Source organism: Fusarium verticillioides, chromosome 9 (assembly GCF_000149555.1).
Source record: "Fusarium verticillioides 7600 chromosome 9, whole genome shotgun sequence".
Classification (NCBI taxonomy): Eukaryota; Fungi; Ascomycota; class Sordariomycetes; order Hypocreales; family Nectriaceae; genus Fusarium; species Fusarium verticillioides.
In genome coordinates, this window is record NC_031683.1 from 1,167,962 (window position 1) to 1,190,293 (window position 22,332).

At 48.6% G+C, this 22,332-nt stretch overlaps 7 protein-coding genes across 9 annotated transcripts; 4 read left to right on the plus strand and 3 right to left on the minus strand.

Moving 5' to 3' along the window:
- Positions 1-1,439: 1,439 nt before the first annotated feature.
- Positions 1,440-3,873, minus strand: FVEG_17008 (hypothetical protein). The gene is made up of 3 exons (XM_018906243.1): positions 3,352-3,873; positions 2,604-3,292; positions 1,440-2,552 (listed from the first exon to the last, which is right to left on the minus strand). The coding sequence occupies exons 1-3, from the start codon at positions 3,826-3,828 to the stop codon at positions 1,562-1,564; spliced, it is 2,157 nt and encodes a 718-aa protein (XP_018758867.1). The 5' UTR covers positions 3,829-3,873; the 3' UTR covers positions 1,440-1,561.
- Positions 3,874-4,311: 438 nt separating this feature from the next.
- On the plus strand, positions 4,312-6,491 carry FVEG_11348 (hypothetical protein). The gene is made up of 5 exons (XM_018900573.1): positions 4,312-4,709; positions 4,762-5,156; positions 5,204-5,265; positions 5,336-5,911; positions 5,970-6,491. Exons 1-5 carry the CDS (start codon positions 4,459-4,461, stop codon positions 6,222-6,224), a joined length of 1,539 nt encoding a protein of 512 aa, XP_018758868.1. The 5' UTR covers positions 4,312-4,458; the 3' UTR covers positions 6,225-6,491.
- FVEG_11350 (ATP-dependent Clp protease ATP-binding subunit ClpX) lies at positions 6,224-10,789 on the minus strand. 2 transcript variants are annotated; one of them, XM_018900576.1, is made up of 3 exons: positions 9,850-10,789; positions 9,615-9,795; positions 6,224-9,564 (listed from the first exon to the last, which is right to left on the minus strand). In XM_018900576.1, exons 1-3 carry the CDS (start codon positions 10,337-10,339, stop codon positions 8,481-8,483), a joined length of 1,755 nt encoding a protein of 584 aa, XP_018758870.1. In that variant the 5' UTR covers positions 10,340-10,789; the 3' UTR covers positions 6,224-8,480. The 2 variants fall into 2 exon arrangements, with proteins under 2 accessions (XP_018758870.1, XP_018758869.1); XM_018900575.1 differs by having other exon boundaries at positions 9,615-10,789.
- FVEG_11349 (cytochrome c oxidase polypeptide 5, mitochondrial) lies at positions 6,933-8,512 on the plus strand. The gene is made up of 3 exons (XM_018900574.1): positions 6,933-7,316; positions 7,655-7,848; positions 7,905-8,512. The coding sequence occupies exons 1-3, from the start codon at positions 7,088-7,090 to the stop codon at positions 7,989-7,991; spliced, it is 510 nt and encodes a 169-aa protein (XP_018758871.1). The 5' UTR covers positions 6,933-7,087; the 3' UTR covers positions 7,992-8,512.
- A 367-nt stretch (positions 10,790-11,156) lies between the features above and the next one.
- FVEG_11351 (1,4-alpha-glucan-branching enzyme) lies at positions 11,157-14,512 on the plus strand. The gene is made up of 8 exons (XM_018900577.1): positions 11,157-11,799; positions 11,870-11,994; positions 12,051-12,150; positions 12,204-12,316; positions 12,372-13,063; positions 13,114-13,449; positions 13,502-14,132; positions 14,188-14,512. The coding sequence occupies exons 1-8, from the start codon at positions 11,712-11,714 to the stop codon at positions 14,218-14,220; spliced, it is 2,118 nt and encodes a 705-aa protein (XP_018758872.1). The 5' UTR covers positions 11,157-11,711; the 3' UTR covers positions 14,221-14,512.
- A 2,902-nt stretch (positions 14,513-17,414) lies between these two features.
- On the plus strand, positions 17,415-20,069 carry FVEG_11352 (ATP synthase subunit beta, mitochondrial). 2 transcript variants are annotated; one of them, XM_018900579.1, is made up of 8 exons: positions 17,451-17,526; positions 17,582-17,696; positions 17,798-17,933; positions 18,021-18,042; positions 18,118-18,203; positions 18,257-18,299; positions 18,357-18,867; positions 19,017-20,069. In XM_018900579.1, exons 2-8 carry the CDS (start codon positions 17,686-17,688, stop codon positions 19,750-19,752), a joined length of 1,545 nt encoding a protein of 514 aa, XP_018758874.1. In that variant the 5' UTR covers positions 17,451-17,526; positions 17,582-17,685; the 3' UTR covers positions 19,753-20,069. The 2 variants fall into 2 exon arrangements, with proteins under 2 accessions (XP_018758873.1, XP_018758874.1); XM_018900578.1 differs by having other exon boundaries at positions 17,415-17,696.
- On the minus strand, positions 19,989-22,099 carry FVEG_11353 (hypothetical protein). The gene has a single exon (XM_018900580.1). The coding sequence runs from the start codon at positions 21,990-21,992 to the stop codon at positions 20,463-20,465; it is 1,530 nt and encodes a 509-aa protein (XP_018758875.1). The 5' UTR covers positions 21,993-22,099; the 3' UTR covers positions 19,989-20,462.
- Positions 22,100-22,332: the final 233 nt, after the last annotated feature.

Consider the following 22,332-nt stretch of genomic DNA (forward strand, 5'->3'; position numbering starts at 1 on the left):
GATCAACAGCAGCAGCAATAACTGCAACCACAAAAGCTGTATAAGTGAGTGCTGACGAATGATGCGGTGGCAGATTTTTTTGACTAAGCCATTGGCGAAGGATAAGGATGGAAGTGCCTGGCCTATGTTGCATATGCCTTTAAGGCTTTTGGTTATTATTTCGAAGTAAGATTTCAAGTTTTCTTTCCTCTTTTAGCATGTCTACACTACCCAACAGTAATAAGATTGGTGTTAGAGATAGAGATAGAGGTCGTGGTAGTTTTGGATATGGTCAAGACCAGGCCTGTCTTTTCCCTCTTCTCTCCCCCCCTCGACTGAGGAGAAGGCGGAGCACTCTTGCTGCGAATTCAACAACAGCAGAACGGCCTGCACCAGAAGAGATTTACATATGGAGAATCCCGGAATAGAGAGAGCCTTAGAATCAGAGGGACCCGGATAATGATGCAGAGATCTGAATGGAACACTGAGAGTTGTAACGTGATCTTGTAATTAAGGGATCCAGATTAGGCGTGCAATACTGGGCTGGCTCAGCGGTAGTTAGGAGACTTAGTCACTCTTTGACCAGGTTAACGTTGAGAGTTTAGGCTACCTCTCCCCATGTAAATCGATGGCTAACTCTGAACCTAGGTAGTGCTGCGTGGTCTGTGAGGCGTTTTGCAAGCTCGATCAGGTAACAGAGAAGTTGTAAAGAGCAACTTGACCTTCTTCGGGAGCTCAAGGGAAGATACTATAAAGAAACGATCCGGCAGGCCCGCCAAACTGTGGACAATGCCATAGCGACAACTACAGTCTCTATGAGCAACAGTGCCGTCTTTCCAGCCTCACGGTTGGAGGTCTAAGGGAAAGAACGTAATCGTGCTCTAAGTTGGACTTTTCATGAAGACGAGGAGGGGGCATGGAGAGAGTGTGAGCTGAAGTCTGTACCTGGGATGAGGGATGGCGGCCTTGCTCAGGGAAGCAACCTGGCTTGGTTTCCTTCCCTCAAGAAGTAAGGAAAGACCAGACCCTTGATATAGGACGCGATGTTTTTTTGTTGTTACTACGTTGATGATGGAAACGTTACGAGGATGTATCGATAAGTTAGTGGAAATGGCAGGGTGTAAGATGTTGCGTAGATGATGGGTGATGATGATATGCTATTGATGAAGAGCAGTTATGGTAGTGGGTGAGGGCTGCGACGATAAAAGGCTGTCATATATGCTCTGTCCTTATTAAGCAGGCACTGATGATATCCGCAGTATTTGGCAAAATACAGAATCTGTAGAGGAGTCTTCACTTGCAGCAAGATAACTACAGTCCACAGATACTTGATAAGTTCCACACAAGACCCCGTATAATTTTAGATCAGATATTACTGTGGGATAGCCTGATAAGTTCAAGAAGTGAAGACCCCTCTGCGAATTACTGTAAGAGTTTGTACTTCGCGACAATTTGGTCACCCTTGACACCACCCAACGATCATTGAATTCTATCTTTTGGAAAGACAAAGGCATAAAATCAACACTGTTAATTAGATGATATAGTTTACCAACCATGTTGTCGGTTGCTGTCGGGCGGAGCCTCAGAATAAAGGAGCCTCTAAACCCCAAAGCAAATTCTCCCAATCCATTCCCTCCAAGTCCATATTCAATCCCATGTCACTCAAGTCTTGGACAGATGCTATAGCATCATTTGGTGTCGTGCCATTTGACAAAATGGCAGTGGACGAGCTTGGTGTAAGCGGAAGATTTTCACATCCCGCCGGTCTCTGCCTCTCCTTGCCTACTGGCAGCGTCACTTTATGCTTCTTCATCACCTGTGTCAATAAATCTTGTATGCGAGCTGTGGGTCTGGAGAGTTCTTTGGCCGCCTCTAAGATGTCCCATGCTTCCAATAAGTCTTCTCGTCTTTGCTCTTTCTCGTCGGCATCGGCGCCTAGGCAGAAGTCCAAAATAAGAGCAATGCTGGCGATGAATACACTATGCAAGACTAAACACAACCTGAGCCGTGTCGAGTTAAAAGTTGTAGCTTCCTTCTCGAGCTGGTGTTCTGTTTGTATGACCATGCGTGCTGAATCAAGACACACGCGCCGGGAGCGAGCATACGTTGGCTCGACTGCTCCACGGGCTAGATATGGAAGATGAAGTTTGCATCTTTGGCCATGGACAAAGACACTCATGACATGACGCTGAATAATCAGCCCTGGACTTTTATGCGCTTCTGTAGCAGGGAGCTGCTGTAGGTCACCCGTATTAAACTTGAGGAATGGCGGTAGGTCTTGAATGAATTGCTCGATGGCCGCATCAACTTCCAAAACCAGGTCGTATGAGTGGACATCTGGATTTGAAGAATTTGTGAGAGGTACTCGGTCAGTGAAGTTGCGGAGGACCTCAGCGAGTCGTACCCTCTGTAAGAAATAAGACATGGTGGTGGAACAATTCATTGGCTTTCCCACCAACTCTTGTCCTTCTACAAGATCTTCATCGTCGGCATTCAGAGGTTTTCTGACATTCATTTGCCTTGGATTGATCAGGTAGGTGCCTTCATGCGGGCCTGGAAATCGAGATATCATGCTGTAAACCATTAGATCAAGCGCTATTTAGTTCTGGGCATGGAGGTCTTACGCATCTGTACCAATGAGGTACCACCAAACTCGCCGAGCAGTCTCCATTTTGAGAGGACTGAGCTGGGGTATTTGCACCGAGGGCGGGTTGTGAGGGTGATCCAGACGGTGCAGTCCGAGCTCACGGCAAATGGTGATGGAATTGAAGAAACAGTTTCGAGCTCGGGAGGAAACCCCTTCCAAGTTCAACAGGACGAAGCTCACGATGATGAGACCCTGAGCCAACTCGAGACCTATCTCCGACCTCCGCTGCGATGCATCGAATACATCAAAGGTTGATTTGAGCCATCCGAATGATTGGTTGTTTGCCTCTGTATAATCAGAGAAGAGAGGCGTCATGTTGTTGTCTACTGCTGTCCATGCGTATGTGACGTTGGTGCAGACTGCAAGCATCAGGAGAACTGAGCACAGCGAAACTTGTGTCCCCTTTTCAACGGCGTCGTAGACCTCATCGACGAGTTTATACAGGCTTGGGGTGTGCACAACATGATGCATAAAAGTGATGACCGAGGTGTACTTGTGAACCAAAACCTTGGTTTCATGTCGTTGAGGCAACCAGATGCATCTTGTTGGTTCCAAAGCGAGGAAACCTGAGGGGACACTTGAGTTTTGAAAGATGTAACATGACGGCTGTGCAATTGAGCGTATAGGACATATGCGGAAAACAATATTGTCCACCAATACGGATTCCTAAATAGGTAACTTGTGTGAGCCGACTTGTTGAGTGGTGCCAAGAGTTTTGGACTTACTGATGGCTTTGGGCCAAGGCATGAACTCTCGAGCCAAAGAGCATCAGCCGTCAAGTTCTGGACATTGATTGGCAACGGTTGCAGAGGCTCCAGCTGTGTCCGGGAAGCAACATCACTGCCTTCTACACTCGATGGGGCTGATGATATTGTTCGAGAGTGAGAGTTAGAGTTAGAGTCAGTCCCTTTGTTTCGTTCTGCGAGAAGAGCTTCCAGCCTCTCCAATCGTGAGAGGATGTCCGCCTCCTTGCCCCCAGAAGATGGTCCTCCACCACCACTGCCTCCGCTTCCGCTTACACCTCCGCCTGCACGTTTAGATACCGGCCGTGAAGACGGGCCCGGTGCCCGGGGTGGGTCTTGAGCCTGGCATTGAACTCCGCGGCTTGTGCAATTGGAACACGGAAATTCTCTACTGCAGCGCAACTTGCGCACACGGCAGAAGTTGCAAGACACAGGACGCTGACGAGGCTGACGACCCATTGCTTCAGTCACACTGATACGGTGGTTTTTTTTCTTGGCTTTGTTGTGAAGAATGAATAGGCAGTGATTAAGAACGGGCGAAAGCACCATTCCCCATGGAAACTCCGCGGAACATCCATGGCCCCGACTCCGATACAGGACAACTTATAACATTACTTCCTTACGCATTTGGGGTTGCTTATCCCTCCTACTTGCTCGATTTGACTGAAACTATTGGTTCAGTATGATAAGTACTTTTGGATGAATAGCGAGGGTTCACTATTACCAATCCATACCATTGTCAAGACTGGCTTGGATCATCTACACCCACTTCCCAATGACTCCCGGCCTCCAGATTGGTAGACCGGCCTCGACGTTAAGTCACGGACATAAACAGTTTGCCGTTGAGGCTCCCGGTCAAATGGTCCCTTCGTTTGTAGTATGCATTAGTGCCTCTAGGGAAGCTTCAGAGCTGATGGGGATCGAACATATAATAACAAGCCCCTACCCTACCATTCCAAACTCCTTTTAGACCCTCAGCCTTACACGAGCATCTTCTTGCCTGATGCTGTCCGTCAGAACTCAGACTATCGGACGAGTAGAACTTGCTCATAAGTGTCGAATTACTCCAACGAGTACATACAAGACAGCATGAAACACGTCGAGGTTGATGACCAGCTGGTCAGTGCTGCCACGCCAGCGCCAATACTCGAGGAGGATCTCAAGAAGAGCGAAAGGGATCTTGAAGAGGGATCAACATCAGTCGAATTCGATGATCCTCCTTCCGATGACCCCAATGTTGTTAATTGGGACGGCCCTGACGACCCAGCCAACCCTCAGAACTGGTCAACGAAGAAGAAGACAATCAATGTCATCCTCGTCTCATCCGTTACATTCGTCACGTACGAACAGGCCATTTCCCTTTCATAAAGCTCATTTACCTAACACTTCCAGGCCACTTGCGTCTTCCATCTTTGCCCCAAGTATCGATCAAGTCATGAGGGAGTTCCACTCGACAAACGAGCAACTGGCATCGTTCATCGTCTCAGTATATCTTCTTGGTTACTGCTTTGGCCCCCTAGTCATCGCGCCTTTGTCCGAAATGTACGGCCGACTCCCGCTGTACCACATCTGCAATGCTCTCTTCGTCGCCTTCACTGTGGCCTGCGCCAAGGCCCCTAACCTGGGGGGACTTATTGCGTTCCGATTCCTAGCTGGCCTTGCTGGATCATGCCCACTGACAATCGGAGCCGGCTCGTTAGCTGATATGATCTCCAAGGAGAAGCGTGGAGCTGCCATGTCTTCGTGGGCTCTGGGACCCCTTTTTGGACCAGTAATTGGACCGATTGGTAAGTGAAACTTTCGATTGAGTGGTGCTCAAAGCTGACAACTCCAGCTGGTGGATATCTTTCGGCAGCGAAGGGCTGGCGATGGTCTTTCTGGGTTGTTGCTATTGTTGTAAGTAAAACCTCATATCTATACTTGAATACTGAGCATTGAACCAAAGGCTAACGCTGGTTATCAATAGGCTGGTGCGATCACGATTGCTGCTTTCATTTTTATGAGGGAAACGTATGCGTACGCTCTCCTTGAAAAGAAGGCTAAGAAGCTGCGCAAAGACACAGGGAACACTAAGCTTCGGTCAATCCTTGACAATGGCACGACCACGAAGGAAGTCTTCCGTCTGGCTATCACGAGACCTACCAAGATGCTTCTCTTCGCGCCGATCGTGTCGCTTCTATCATTTTATATGGCTCTGGTGTACGGGTATCTATACCTCCTCTTTACAGCCATGCCAACACTCTTTGAGGGAGAATATCATTTCTCGAGCGGATCAGTTGGTCTGTCGTATATTGGTCTCGGAGTTGGCTCTCTGACAGGCCTTGCCATTTCTGGAGCATCAATAGACCGCTTCGCTCAGTACCTCACTCGCAAGAATGGTGGAGAGCCCAAACCAGAGTATCGACTTCCGTTCATGGGGGGAGCCTGCTTTATCGTTCCGGCTGGATTGTTTATGTTTGGGTGGTCTGCTGAGAATAAAGACCATTGGATTGTGCCCATCATTGGTACTTCATTCTTGGGATGTGGCATGATTATCGTATTTGTTAGTGCTCTACCTCTACATGCTGCAACCCATTTTCAGTTTGCTGACTCTTGATCAGATGTGCATCTCAGTCTACCTGGTCGATGCCTACGTTCAGTATGCTGCGTCTGCAATTGCTGCAAGTACTGTACTCCGTTCGCTGGTTGGAGCATTATTACCTCTTGCAGGACGAAGTATGTACAAGAGCCTAGGTTATGGATGGGGAACCTCATTGCTGGGCTTCATTGCAGCTGCAGCAATCCCATTGCCGTTTATCTTTTACAAGTACGGCGAAAGGATTCGAAGAAAGAACTTGTTTGACGTCAAGTTCTAGATGGATAGACAATATGCACAGTTATGTTATGATTGTAAGATCTTGTGGGAACGCATCGATAAACGAGCAAAAGTCGCATTAGGATCTGAGGCGGGCATATAGGAGCATCTCTATTCCAGTATAGATAGAGGAGGAATCACACTTGCAGTTAACAGCAATAGGTGATGGTTAATAAGAACAGGAGTAACAACTCCAGAAGTGCTCATCGATCGGCCTAGTGATAGAGAGAGTCCTGCCAGGTTCTGACATGTTCACGTCTCCAGAGCCCGTTGCAGGTATCAACCTCCGAACCTTGCCGGAATCAGCTGAGCACACTTGGTGTTTACTGTTGGTCCTTGTTCTTTGACGGGTGAAGTCACCATACCCATCGTGACATGAAACTTTGTCTGGTTGATATTGCATGGGAGATTGAATGTAATAACTCTTGGATGCAGGAAAGATATGCGAGGGAACCCAGGATAAACCTGAACCTGTTTCATCTCGACAAATTTCATACATACTTGGGTACTTGTCAATATCGAGTCCAATTAATTCATGACATCTGATCCATGCCATTGGGTTCAGTGTCTTGGAAGCTTTGGCCAATCATGGGCAAGGCGATTTCATCAAGTTCGTGCAAAACCGGCAACAAGGAAAAGAGTAGATCACGTGATCAAGAGATGCACCAATCCAAGCCCGAGGCAAGAGGGACCCATCGTATGATTGCTCCCGTCTTGCTAATTCTGACATTCCCCGAATAACTCGCCTTCTTCTCCACGAAACCTCTCGAACTCGCACTCGCACTCCACGCTCTCGAGCGCACCAATTGAGCTTCTCTCCCGCTCGTCTCGTCATCGCCGACTACCTAACATAAACCGTTCACGATGCTGCGCACATCAGCCTCCAACCTGCTGCGCAAGAGCCTGGTGCGCAGCACTCCCGCCCTGGCCTACCGAGCTGCCTCGACTCACGCCATCTCTAACCCGACCCTCGCCAACATCGAGAAGCGATGGGAGGGCATGCCTCTCCAAGAGCAGGCCGAGCTCTGGATGGCTCTGCGTGATCGCATGCAGTCCAACTGGACCGAGCTGACCCTCCAGGAGAAGAAAGCTGGTGCGTCACAAACTCTCCTCTACTGCGAAAATACCTCCATCCCGCCCGTGTAGCCGAGATATTGGGTCACAACCACCACAACACATTGCAATATATGCTTCAGCCTTGCCGGTCATTGATGATTCACTCGGCAACACCTCAATTGCACAGCTTCAGCCTTGCATTGGACCCTCTACGAGCCTCAATTGCATCATGTAGAACCCAAGCACCCAATTCGTCTTTCTGATTGGTAGACGGGGCCTCGATATAGCTTCGCCCGTTACATCAACGGCCCATTCTCTGCATCACCATGTATAACTGCGTCATAACTATAAAACTAACTCAAACTCTCTCAATAGCTTACTGGATTGCATTCGGTCCTCACGGTCCCCGCGCTGTCGACCCCCCTGGAACCGGTGCCCGCGTCGCCTGGGGTGTCTTCATTGGTCTCGCCGCCAGTGTCGCTCTCTTCGGTACTATCCGTGCTTTCGCCAAGCCCGCTCCCTACACCATGACCCAGGAGTACCAGGAGGAGACCAACGAGTTCCTCAAGGTATGTTCCATCTTGTCTACATCGCCTCTGGTCACCCGGCTAACCAGAACCTTTAGAACCAAAAATCCGATCCTTTCACTGGTATCACCTCTCCTGGTTATGCTGGCAAGGGTATGGTCCAGTCACCCCCCAAGGGTAACTAAATTCAATACACAATATCGTTTCCTTTGTGATAGAAGCTGGAGTGACTCTACGGAGACGTATTGATGTGTAAAGGGCCTCTGGTGCGCATGGACATGACCGGAGGTTTCGCGGTCGCTCCAGAGATATCAAGTCCTCTTGGTGTAAATACTGTACTACAACAACGAAACCCGAGTCGAGTCATCTGTTTGATTGAATTTGTTCGCTTGCCTATCTCTGTGGGGGCATAACCCGAAGCTTTGCCTGACCATTCTGTCGACATTAAATCCAGTTAATCAAAATAGTAATTGCTCCAATAAGCCTCCTAAAGGAGGAAAGAAAACTTAAGACCTTAATCATAAGTAATAAAAAGACTTGGGTAACTTGATATAAGGTTAGGATAAGGTTAGGATAAGTTTAGGATAAGTTTAAGATAAGTTTAGGATAAATTTAGTATAGACTTGGGATACCTTTTGCTCCTTGAGGGCCTCGTCCAATAAATAATAGTGAAGTTAGCCACCGCTCTGTCCTGCTTCTCGATACTTTTCGAATGTGTTCTCGGGTTCCCTTTTGGCTGTCTCTTCTGCCTGCATTCTTCTGTCGACCTCAAACCGGCCGTCCTTACCCCAGTATCCTGCCTTCTCCGTTCCCTTTACGCATGCCTCGGTGATGAGCACATAGGGCATTGGAGCATCAAACATGGGCTCTGCTAGGACACGCTCCATCTCCATTTTGAGACCTCGGGCCCCTGTTTCTGAAGCAGCAGCTCGCTCCGCGATAGCATATAATGATTTTTCTGTGAAGAACAAGCGCGAAGGGTACGTCTCGAAAAGAGCGGTATACTGAGCAACAAGACTGTTTTTGGGTTCAGTCAGAATACGTAAAAGATCTTCTTCAGAAAGCGGGCTAAGAGCGCAGATATTGTGCAGACGCCCTATCAACTCGGGAATAAAACCGAAGCTTTGTAGATCAGCAGGAGTGGTAAGATCTAACGGCGTGAACGATGAAGCTGATTGAGGGTTGTGGTGAGGCAAATGCGTATATCTTTCTGCCGGCAGAGTTTGCTTATTGCCAGACATAGAGGAACGCCCTCTAAGCTCTCCGCCGAACCCTATCGTCGGTCTTGCAACCCTCTTCAGGACCGCCTTGTCTAGCCCGACAAAGGCGCCGCAGAACACAAAGAGGATGTTAGTAGTGTCGATAGTATACTGGTCAACCTTGCCGCCTGGAGGAGCCGCCTGCGGAGTCGAGGAAGATGGCCCAGATGCGCTATAGTTCGTCGTGATAGGTGGCGTAGATCGGGATGAGCGGTTGTCCTTGACATTGAGGGTGACTTTTGTTCCTTCAACGAGCTTCAGCAGCGCCTGCTGAACACCCTCTCCCCCAACATCCCGACCAGTAGTCGTTTCGCGTCTTGCAATCTTGTCGAATTCATCTAAGACAACAATACCGTGCTCTGTTGCCTTAATGTCATAGTTGGCTTCGATAAGGAGCCGCTCAATGCAGGTCTCAACGTCCTGTCCTATGTATCCAGCCTGAGTGAAGGAGTTGCAGTCACAGATAGAGAAGGGTACGTTTATCTTTTTGCTCAGCGTTCTAAGTTCTGTCAGTATGATAGTTTTAACAGTTGATAGAAGAAGACAGACTCTAGTATGTAAGTCTTGCCAACACCCGTGGGACCAACCAGAAGGAGGTTACTCTTGTCTATCTTGACGTGGTCGGGGGCTGTTATATCCTCTGCAACGTAGAGATGGTCCATTGGGTCGTCATCGAATTCGTGGTTATCGTGGAGTGCACGGACTGACTCATTGTGGCCCGGGAACTCATCTTTAAGAGTATCAGCAGCGTAGCGCTCGGGGATAGAACCATGTACACGCTGACCTTCGACAGGGTGCATCTCACGACGTTTCTGATGCAGTTCTCTGTCTCTCGCAAACCTCTGGCGCATTACCTTATCCCGCCTGTTCCGGTCTTCGTGCTCATGTTGGTGTCTTCGCCGTAGATTCTGGTAGTGGTTGAAGATGGTTGCGCATATTGTCTTCTTAGCCCGGTCCTGGCCAACGACGTAGTCGTCCACTCTTTTCTTGAGATCGCGTGGGTAGAACTGCGGTACGCCGAAATTGGTCTTGTTGAACATGGGGCCACGCCCTGCATCGACTGATGGGTCATAGCTGCTGCTGAAGCCTGAATTAAAGTCGTTGTTGCGTCGTGAAGCTATAGAGGAGCCTGAGATACGGCGGTACTGTTGTCGTAATCGAGTATTGTAAGAGGATAGGCAACGTGTCGTAGTAGGCACCGGCCGTGTGGCACAGCGTGAGAGATGGCAAAGACAGCAACGAGCGGCAGGTAGTGCCCTTACGAAGGGCAACATTGTGATATATATTCAGTTTGCATAATATTGAAGGATGATACAGAGCGGAGGATCAGGCGACAGTCGACTGAGTTGTAGTATATCTGGGCCGACGATGACGGGATGCGGGGACCCGTTACAGCTTAATGCGGTCGTGCGAGAGCAAGGCCGACGATAGAGCCTATCGATTCAATAACATGGAAATAAAGAGTCACGGCGAGTTGGTTATAGGACTGGCGTAGGGAGGCGATGCTTCTATGATTGAACCTGGGGTAGTTACGGAATTGAGGATTATATGATACCTAGGTACCTTAGCGATCTGCGCTTTGTCTGACCTCCAGCTCCGGGACGGGGTCCTTCCACCAACAGTGTCCGCTATCGGGGGGGTCGGATGGCTACCTAGGTAAGTGTGTACCTAAGGTAGGCTGCTAGGCTGCTGGGCACCTTAGAGCCCAGACACCTTAGAGCCCAGACCAACCGTCAAGGCATTGCGCGCAGGAGCTGATAGCGAGTTGCAGCCACTGACAGGCCTAGACTGCAGCGGCGTCCCCGCTAAACAAGCCGGGCCGACATGGGGGATCTGATACTAGCCCCCGGCCTCCCCCCAAAGCGCAGACTACCCTCAGGGAGCAAGAAAACACCGAACCTTGATGTACGGTGTCGAAATAAACTTAGTAAATAGAGTACTAAATTTAGGCTAAATTTACCTAAGTATTTTTATCATTTAGGGTTAAGGTACTGAGTTTTCTTTCCTCCCCTAGACTACCAAGGTAGGTTGGTAGTTACGTACCTAACTATTTGCTCCATGAATTTGATGGGATCCGTTCGAACTGCACCGTGATTCTCGCGCAACATCAGAAGAATCTTTTACAGGAAGTGGCGATATTGCGAGGCTCTCGGTTGGGTCCAATGTCACCCTCTCAACCACATGTTGGGCGTTGCAGGCACATAGACTGAAAATGCCTTCCATTTAAGGGACAGCGTACAGATACGTACCGTAGCCGTTGAGAGAAATTCACCATTCGCGACGTCATCCCAACTTATCGATAAAGCTCTGAGTGGGTGGGCAACCGAACTGAAACTGAAAGGTAGGTTACCTTACCTTAGGCGAATGAGCTAGATAGGAGGTTGCAAGGTCTCTGATATTGCAGTTCTACTTCTGTTGCCACAATTTTCTGACTCTTCATCTTAATTTTCAAGCCTCTTTTTTTCTGGGAAGTTGCTTCAAGATCCTTTGTGCTTCTGTGTCGTTTCTTCATCTCCCTCAATTGTGTCTCACTTGAAGCTCAACAATTTATGAAGCTTGCAACACCAAATATCCCGACTACCCCGCCCACCTTGAGACCTACCTCCCTTCTACAACCGTGTCGTATTTTCATTTCATTTTCGAAAAATGGCCACAATTGCTGAAAACTCGTCCAATTCCTTGGACCCCAATCACTCTGGCGGTGCTGCGGGTGACATTCCCAACGACGGTACAGGTAAGTCTACGCATGGCCTGACATGTGATGATCTGATATCCAAGAACACCACGCTCACAATGTACTCTAGGTGTTGTGAAGCTCGATCCTTGGCTGGAGCCCTTCAGCGAAGCCCTCAGAAGGCGCTTTTCTAAAACCCAAGATTGGATCAAGACCATCAACGACACCGAAGGTGGCCTTGAGAAGTTCAGCAGGGTAGGCTTCCAGCTTCCCATACGGCGAGTCGCGTTACTGATGCTTGTTGTCTATAGGGCGCTGAGAAATTTGGCTTCAACGTCGATGCTAATAACAATGTTGTCTACCGCGAATGGGCGCCCAATGCCACTGCCGCGTTCCTCATCGGCGACTTTAGTACGTCTCCCAACTCGATCGTGTACCCAATGTGCTTACACCATATGCCTTAGATAACTGGGACCGCAATGCTCATCCCATGACCAAGAACGATTTTGGCGTCTTTGAAATTACAATTCCTGCCCAAGATGGACAGCCTGCCATTCCTCATCTTTCCAAAGTCAAGGTATGTTAAAATCCAGACACAACTATAAGACATAGCCTCTGATATGTCTCGCTAGATCTCGCTCAACTTGCCCAATGGCGAGCATGTCGACCGACTTCCAGCTTGGATCAAGTACGTGACACAGGATTTGTCTGTGTCTCCCGCATACGATGCTCACTTCTGGAACCCTCCAGCCTCCGAGACATACAAGTTCAAAAATGCACGGCCCAAGAAGCCTGCAAGTGTTCGTGTGTACGAGGCGCATGTCGGAATCTCCAGCCCTGACCAGCGGGTTGCGACTTACAAGGAGTTTACCAAGAACATGCTTCCACGAATTAAGAACCTAGGTTACAATGTGATTCAACTCATGGCTGTGATGGAACATGCGTACTATGCCAGCTTTGGCTATCAAATCAACAACTTCTTCGCTGCTAGCAGCCGATACGGTACTCCCGAGGACCTCAAGGAGCTCATTGATACCGCTCATGGCCTCGGAATTACCATGCTACTCGATGTTGTTCACAGCCACGCGTCCAAGAACGTGCTTGATGGCATCAACGAGTTTGATGGTACCGATCACCATTACTTCCATGGTGGCGGCAAGGGCCGACACGATCAATGGGACAGCCGGCTTTTCAACTACGGCCACCATGAGGTGATGCGGTTCTTGCTGAGCAACTTACGTTTTTGGATGGATGAGTACCAGTTCGACGGTTTCCGATTTGACGGAGTTACCAGCATGCTATATGTTCATCATGGCATGGGCACGTAAGTGACACTATCACAGTCTGGTTGACCTATTGTGCTAATATCAACAGGGGCTTTTCTGGTGGTTATCATGAGTACTTCGGCGCAGATGTTGATGAGGAGGCTGTTGTCTATATGATGCTTGCAAATGAAATGCTGCATGAACTCTACCCAGAGGTCATTACCATTGCCGAGGATGTGTCTGGTATGCCGGCACTTTGCCTGCCACTTTCTCTTGGTGGCGTCGGATTCGACTACCGCCTTGCCATGGCCATTCCTGATATGTGGATCAAGATTTTGAAGGAACTCAAGGATGATGAATGGGACATTGGCAACATCTGCCATACGCTTACCAACCGTCGACATGGCGAGAAGACTATTGCCTATGCTGAAAGCCACGACCAGGCGTAAGTTGATGCTCCTTTGACTCGTTTCACTTTCAGCCACTAACATGTATAGGCTTGTTGGTGACAAAACTCTCATGATGCATCTATGCGACGCTGAAATGTACACCAACATGTCTACTCTGTCGCCCCTGACTCCTGTCATTGATCGCGGTATGGCGCTCCACAAGATGATTCGGCTTGTGACACATGGCCTAGGCGGAGAGGGATATCTGAACTTTGAGGGTAACGAATTTGGTCACCCTGAGTGGCTCGACTTCCCACGTGAGGGCAACAACAACTCATTCTGGTATGCTCGACGACAGCTCAACCTCACGGATGATCCCTTGCTCCGATACAAGTTCCTTGATCACTTTGACCGCTTGATGAACAAGGCTGAGGCCAAATATGGTTGGCTCCATGCGCCGCAGGCGTATATCTCATTGAAACATGAAGGTGACAAAGTTATTGTGTTTGAACGCGGCGGTCTGGTCTTTATCTTTAACTTCCACCCAACCAACAGCTTCAGCGACTACCGTATCGGAATCGAAGTCGCAGGAACTTACCGTGTCGTTCTCAACACAGATAGCAAGGATGTTGGTGGTCACAACCGTGTTGATGAGAACACCCGATTCTTCACTACCCCTATGGAATGGAACAACAGGAAGAACTGGACTCATATCTATATTCCCTGCCGAACTGCTTTGGTAAGTGAACTCGGTTTTCAAATGACTGTTTGCGTTTCTTAACATGATCTTGCAGGTCCTGGCTCTTGAGTCCACAATTTCTCAGTAGTCTTGAGTATGGAAGATTAAGAAGAGATGGAAACGGGGGCCGTTGTGAAGCTGCAAGAAGTATCCGGCGAGAGTGATTCCTTCATTGGGCGGGGACTGTTACAAAGTGCGCCGTTATTGGTTGAGACCGTTGATGTGTCGGTGGTTTGTTTTGTTTTGCAGATATATTATAACATCTGAGATAATAAAAGTCATCAAGAACAGCAATTTCAGTGTCCTGAGTAACTTTTTTTTTACCAGTCGCAAGGCATTGATCATTGATCTTACAGCAAATAAACCCAGAGATGCTGTTGAACTATTGGTTTTAAAATTCAATTCTAGGTTTTGTAACTCAAAATCAGGACTGAATTAGTACTCATCAGGGGTAAATCAGACTTCTCATGTTGAATTAGGGTGCCAGATTCAACTGGCCTAAAGTTCTATTAAAAGATACTAAACTTCCCTTAGTATTTTCATCACTGAGGATAAAGGTCTTTGTTACCCCCTTAACTTGGCACCATCATAAGGTGCCTTAGGTAGCACAGGGGCATTTACTACCTCCCAATCAATTACATCTCACAAGAGCCATTCATAACACTCTTGCCGGTGGTTCAACGCTTTCTTCTCCTCGAGTATCTCCAGTAGCAGGGAAATATCCTCGGGAGATACCTTTCAGAATACCTAGTCTTGGTAGCAATACGGCGGTTCTTCTCCTTTCCGATATCCTCTAAAGTGCCGAATTAATTGGCAAGGCTTAAAATACCAATTTGTAGCGTAAAATATTAACCGAGCTATCCTCATCATCCTCATCATCGACGGTCGGATGGGCGTGTTGATAGGTGAAGAAGAGCGAAACTTGCATTGTAGCGGGAGGACTAGTAAAGGCAATGCAAATTAGCAAAACGAAGTGTAGAACAGTAAGGTATCTTTAACACACATCGGCTGGCACGAGTCACCCCTGCCACACCGCACGTAGCGGTTCTAGTCTGAGTCAATTCGCCGTTATGTACTCTTGCTAGCTGTAGGACTGTTCAAGCACAGGAGGCAAGGAGGAATGCGCTCTTCAGGCTTCAGGTCTCTACTAGGCAAGGTGAGGTACCTAGGGGAGGGAAGAAAACTTGGGACCTCGATCCCAAGTGATAAAGAGACTGAAGTAGCTATGTAGATCTAAGTTTAGAATCAGTTTAGGACAGGTTTAGGATACCCTTTGCTGAGTTTAGGTATTTTGACATTCTATATCAAGGTCCGATGCTTTCCTGCTCCCCGAGGACTGGGTAAGTTGAGATTAGCAGTACAAAACAATAAAACAAAGGGCGAACTCACTCGTCGTCCTTCGACTTGCTCTTCTTCCCCTTAAGCGTCCCCTTTTCCTTTGGCTTGGTGACCCTGCCGCCAGTTACCTCCTTTGGCGTTGCAGGGCTGGCAATTCGCCTTTTTATTGACGGCGGTCCTGCATAATAAAGTCAGTGTATTGTCATTTCGAGCGGCGAAAATGACATACTTTGCCATCTCAACCGCTGGGAGACTCTTAGGATGGGGGGAGGGGGGAAATCATCTGGATACTGCGCAAACGATAGCAAGGCACTGCGAGTACTGGAATCACGCTTGTTGACTACATAGCAGGTAGCTAGATATCACGCGGCGAAATATAAGGGCACATATCGAAGTTTTTGTAATGCTTAAAGAGTAAAGAATGAAGATCAAGATTTCAAAACGAAAGGCCATTATTTATACGACACAAGGACCGATCAACATATTACATTATCACATTGAATCAAGGTGGCAGTGAAATGCTCTCGCAGCCAGTGCCGTGCAGTACCAGGCTCGAATCACAGCCAATCGCAAAATAATCAAATCACCAAACAAAGAGGAATTGGAATGCCTACCATATGGATACACTACAATCAGTTGGCCCCGAATTGATGATGGAGCTACATAATAAAATGGGGCATCAATTCCTAAAGGGAGCTGCAAAAGACTTATCGTGCGATAGCCTCAAAGTATACGTGGAATTGGCTCAATTGTTGAAGTCGAAGTCAACTCCAGTGTCTGGACCATTACCTTTTTTTTTCCAAGCGCAAGGAATGAATGGGTATAAGTGTTATTTGAAACCCGGTTGCCGAAGCTAATCTGGATGTCGTCAGGTTGAAATCCAATACTGTAGGTTTGAACCGGGGTCGGTTAATGGCGGACGGCCTGAACAGCCAAGGGTAGGTAAGGGAAAAAGTTGTACTCTGTACGTACGGAGGAGTATGGTAATGGAACAATTGGCAAATCTCAGCCAAAATTTAATGGGCCACCTAAACCTTGCAGCTCGCAATTGCCCGTTATCATTGGTTAGAGCCAGGACCATAGTTAACAGCCAGACCAATAGGGTCAAACACCTGAGGGAAGAAGATGGGATGCAAGATGGGGGTCCCTGACTGGTCTTGTTGCCCCAGAAAAGCCTTGAATTGACAGCATCTCATGTGGAAAAGAACGTGGATGACGCTGGTAATGATTGAAATCATGATATTGTAATGGAGATGTGAATCGATATAGCGCTCAACACTTCGACTTGATCAGGCTACGCTCGTTATCTCCACTGAGCACGGTATTTATTTGTTATGCAGTATCCGTACTTCCGTGGTTTTCTGATCAGCCAATGCATCTTGAGATTTCACCACCATCTCATTGAACTCAGCAGCAGACATGTATGTACGGAGTAAACCAAACCAGGTTAATGCTACTTTCCCCGCTCTGTCTTGTATGTTCCCTCTCAATATGGCATCCAGGGTTCCCTACCTGACTACGAGATCACCGATGCCTTCAACCTCAACAATTGAGTCAATTCTCCGCATAGAGCCAAGGATGAGAAGACTGGCTAAAGATTCGGCTTCGGGTGTGGATCGATGCTCAGTCATTCACCTTTCCATGTAAGGAAGAATGGATCGTCCCCATGATTAAGTTGAAGATGAAAACAAAGCCACTTAGTTTTGCCTGCAGGCCTAAGGAATAAGGACTCAGTGACGACTATATGTAAGGCATCTCTCAGTCTCTCCCCCTTGTCGCTGTTTACATGTCTACCAAAATGCCTGGCTCTTTTCACAAGACAGGGGAGGAAAGAAAACCTAGGTAGTATATTAATCCTAAATAATTAAAAGTCTTAGGTAACTTAGCATAATTTTAGGATATCCTTTACTGACTTTATTTTAACACCTTATATCAAGGTATGGTCTTTTCTTGCTCCCCGAGGAACAAGGTGGGAGCGTCTCTGCGAATAATCCCGTCATGTTCATCCCGGGAAATTGCCGGCATCGCAGCTTTCCCCGGCGGGGCGGGGCCAGAGGTAATTTCGGGCTAGCGTTCCACGTGACACTCTGCGAAAGCTCTAACCGACCAAGTCGTCCTCCCGAGCAAAACTGCTCACCTCCCGTAAAAGTTCTCCCTCAGCTTCAACCAACCTCTCTCCACTCCCATCTCTGATCGCTCTTTGTCATCTGGCAAGATGTTCAAGAGGTGAGTAACAATCGCAAGAACGAATGTCGAAGATTTTTCGATGACGTTTCCCTCCCAATTGAAGCCCAATTGAGCTGACCCTTGTGTTTTTCCCTCGGCAGCGGCATTTCCTCCTTCGCCCGCGCGGCTCGCCCGGCCGTCGTCCCTCGACGTGCCCTCCGACCTTCATCTCTCCGACTCCCCATCTCCAGCCGATGGGCGAGCACTGCCAGCGTCGGCACCGGCAAGATTCACCAGGTGAGAACGAGCCGCTCCTCAGTCAATTCCGGTCGCCCGGGCAATACCGACCGCACAAGAACTCCGCGCTAACCCGACTGTTCGCAGGTCATCGGTGCCGTCGTCGACGGTTAGTCAATCATCTATCATAGGCTCTCGGCGAGCCTGGTACAAGACGACGAAAACAATACTGACGTTTTTGCAGTCAAGTTCGATACTCAGAAGCTCCCCGCCATTCTCAACTCTCTTGAGACTGAGAACAATGGCCAGAAGCTCGTTCTCGAGGTTTCCGTATGTTCACGTCCAATTGCCTTGTATGACTGGTCAATTCTAACATCCTCAAGCAACATTTGGGAGAGAACGTCGTCCGTTGCATTGCTATGGACGGTACGTTATGATCGCTTCGAAATTTCTCATACTTCAGCCCCTAACACATTTTTGCAGGTACTGAGGGTCTCGTCCGAGGTGCTTCCGCCCAGGACACCGGTGCTCCCATCACCATTCCTGTCGGACCCGCCACTCTTGGTCGTATCATGAACGTCACTGGTGACCCCATCGACGAGCGTGGTCCCATCAAGACTGACAAGCGCCTTCCTATCCACACCGAAGCCCCCGAGTTCGTCGAGCAGTCCACCTCTGCTGAGGTTCTTGTCACTGGTATCAAGGTCGTCGATCTTCTTGCTCCCTACGCCCGTGGTGGAAAGATTGGTCTGTTCGGTGGCGCTGGTGTCGGCAAGACTGTGTTCATTCAGGAGCTCATCAACAACATCGCCAAGGCCCACGGTGGTTACTCCGTCTTCACCGGTGTCGGTGAGCGAACCCGTGAGGGTAACGATTTGTACCACGAAATGCAGGAGACTTCCGTCATTCAGCTTGATGGCGAGTCCAAGGTCGCCCTGGTCTTCGGTCAGATGAACGAGCCCCCTGGAGCTCGCGCCCGTGTTGCCCTTACCGGGTAAGTTGATAGATAGTGCCTTCCCTTCCTGCCACAACGCCTCAACACCAGCCCCATCCCCCACACATACATACACTGATACTCATACTACACCACGATGTTTTGTTTACGACTCTTGTTGGACGCCAGCTAATGCAATATCTCGCCAGTTTGACTGTTGCTGAGTACTTCCGAGACGAAGAGGGTCAGGACGTGCTGCTTTTCATTGACAACATTTTCCGATTCACTCAGGCCGGTTCCGAGGTGTCTGCCCTTCTTGGTCGTATCCCCTCTGCCGTCGGTTACCAGCCCACCCTGGCCGTTGACATGGGTGGTATGCAGGAGCGTATTACCACTACCACCAAGGGCTCCATTACCTCAGTCCAGGCTGTCTACGTCCCTGCTGACGATTTGACTGATCCTGCCCCTGCCACCACTTTCGCCCATTTGGACGCCACCACTGTCTTATCTCGTGGTATCTCTGAGTTGGGTATCTACCCCGCTGTCGACCCTCTCGATTCTAAGTCCCGTATGTTGGATCCCCGAGTTGTTGGTCAAGAGCACTACGACGTCGCCACCCGTGTCCAGCAGATCCTCCAGGAGTACAAGTCTCTTCAGGATATTATTGCCATTCTGGGTATGGATGAGTTGTCTGAGGCCGACAAGCTTACTGTCGAGCGTGCCCGTAAGATCCAGCGTTTCCTGAGCCAGCCTTTCACTGTCGCCCAGGTTTTCACTGGTATCGAGGGTAAGCTCGTTGACCTTAAGGAGACCATCAACTCCTTCAAGGCCATCCTTAACGGTGAAGGTGACAACCTTCCTGAGGGTGCCTTCTACATGGTTGGTGACTTCGCCTCCGCCAAGGCCAAGGGTGAGAAGATTCTTGCTGAGCTTGAGGGTCAGTAAGGGGTTTAAGTATTGAAGTTAATGCCGCGGGAGACGGGAGGAGAGAAATAAAGGACCTGTGTATAGAGAAGAGGAACAAAGGTCCCGGGAGGTTTCTCATAAGCTCCACCGAGTCTCTTTTGTGAGCTGTGTACTAAGAAATCAACAAAATTCCTCTTGTAGCCATATCAAGCTTTCTTTTTTACCAAATGTGAACCATTTCGACTTGCCCGTGATGTGATTAATGCCCTCAGGGTGTGAGAAAATATCAGAGCTTTTATTAGGTATCATACTAGACTTATGTGAAGATATCCTAAGCTTAAATAAAGTTACCTAAGTTTTTTCATCATTTAGGATCAAGGTCCAAAGTTTCCATTCCTCCCGTAGACCTCATGCCTACCTGACTATACTTAATATCCACCAATCTCCAGTCGATGTCACAGTTGGCCTATTTCATTTTGTTTACTCAACATCCGTGAAAGGAATTCCTCCTCGGCGTTCTTTTCCATGACCTTGAGTGATGACTCCCAGCATGATATCTTGGTACCTCATGATGAGTTTATAGCAGAAGTGGAAGGTTCCTAGTTATACATAAATATAACTCTATTTTTGCTAAAGGGGAGACCTTCAAGTCTCACGGGTATCCAATGAACCGTTCCCAAACATTCTTTCGTTTCCTGACTCCCTGCATCATAAATTTTATTAAATTGGCCACCATTGAACGCGTTCAGTCATGGGTCGAATGTAAAGGTAGAGTTTATGTCAGTCCTCCATTTCTCAATAGCCTCTCCCTTGGTTATAACTTGGCCTCTTGAATCCATGAGCACAAGCTTCTTCTCAGCAGGTATCCACTCAACACGTCGTCCTTTCTCATCAACAAGGGTGACAGATGCCGTTGGGTCTAATCGTAGGCTGTTGGGCTTTTGCGGTGACCAATTTGGATCTTCGAACAAGACTCTTCCAAGCTCGAGCTCGCCTTCAACGAGGCGTGCCATGTGCGGGACAAGAAGATATTGTTGCCACTCTGGGCCGATGTGCTCGCAAAGATCTCGCAGTGAACGATTTCCGACGTTCTTTATCCACCAGACATCAGACGGGAACTTAAGGAAAGCTGCATAGTACGCGAGAATGATGAGAGCCCGAGGGCGCAATTCGCGTGCGAGCTGAACGAAATTCCGGGGCACAAAGGTGAACCAGGTGATGATCCGCAGCATCATGATGGGCCCGAAACCGTCGTGTAGGTTCTGATATAAAGAGCCGAGGAATTGAAGTGTCTCGTAGTAGGTTTCCACGTTGAGAAAGTCTGGATCAGTGGGTTCGATGGAGTTGAGCATGGAGACGAGGCAAGCAGGAATGTGGTTTGTGGCTTGCTCAACGTCGACAGAAGGTCTGTTAAACAAACAGTAGAGGCCTGAGTCAATGAGTTTCTCAACACCCATGAGGTCAATGACGAGGCCGATTCCCCTCCAGACAATCATCCAATCGATCAAGTAAAGCTTTTTACCATCCTCATCGCGGAAGTTTTGGGATGATAGAGCAGTGAGCAATAGAGAATTGGCCAATAACGCCGGGAACGTCTCCGGCTGTGCTTTTTCCACAGCCAAGCGATATCCCTCAAAGGAACGGGCGCGATAGGTGAGAGCACGTGCAGGGTCGTGGCTCAACTCAAGACTCTGCATGTGAAGACTTGCGAGACCAAATAACGAATCCATGAGAAACGGGTTCTCAAATGCAACCTGAACCATTCTGTTTCTTAGGACCTCGTTGATGGGGTTCGCGGGTCCCTGGTCCACAGAGAAAGAGGTACACGTTGAACTAGTGTAGAACCAAAGGAGCTTCATATCTGTCACGTCCATTTGGCCGTGGCGGAACACGGGCGAGACGGTCAACGGCCCAAACTCTTCCGTAGGCTCATCACCAGAAGAGACAGAGACGACGTCTGGCGAAGGAGCATTCTGAGGAGCGGATAGAGGTTCTAGTGGTCGTTGAGGAGAATTGGTGGTGATGCTGCTATTTGCAGAGGGAGCAGTTGAGGCTGCGGGAGTAGGATACACGCAATCAGCCTTGCGCAATCTGCATGATCGGCAGACAGGGCGAGCCTCGTCGCATTTCACCTTGCGAGCTTTACAATTGCGACATCCAGTTCGCGACTTCTTGTGAGGTCGTTTAGAATGGTAGGGCTTATTGTTATCGTCATTAGGCGGCAATTCTTCTGGACTTTCCGACTGGGGTTGCTCTGATGAGGTCTGAGAGTTGTCCATGGCTGTTTAAGACTATAACATGGCTATCACGGACAGAACGAGATAGAACGGATTTATGTATGAGATGACCAGAGTGAGTTGAGTTAAGTTTCATGCTAACGTTAGGTTGAATGAGATGAGTTGCCCACCAACAGACAGTGGAAACCCCGCGTACGTGCGTCTCAGGTCTCAGAACCAAACAAGGCTTAGCAGCACTCCAAGTTAGTTCCATTGCAGTTGTGACTGGATGACGACTCTAGTCTATGATGACGATAAGATCTGTAGATACAGTAGGATTCGGGTAGAGGGGCTAGACTACCAATTAACTTAGTAAGTGAAGACAGGCCCTGTAATCCAATGT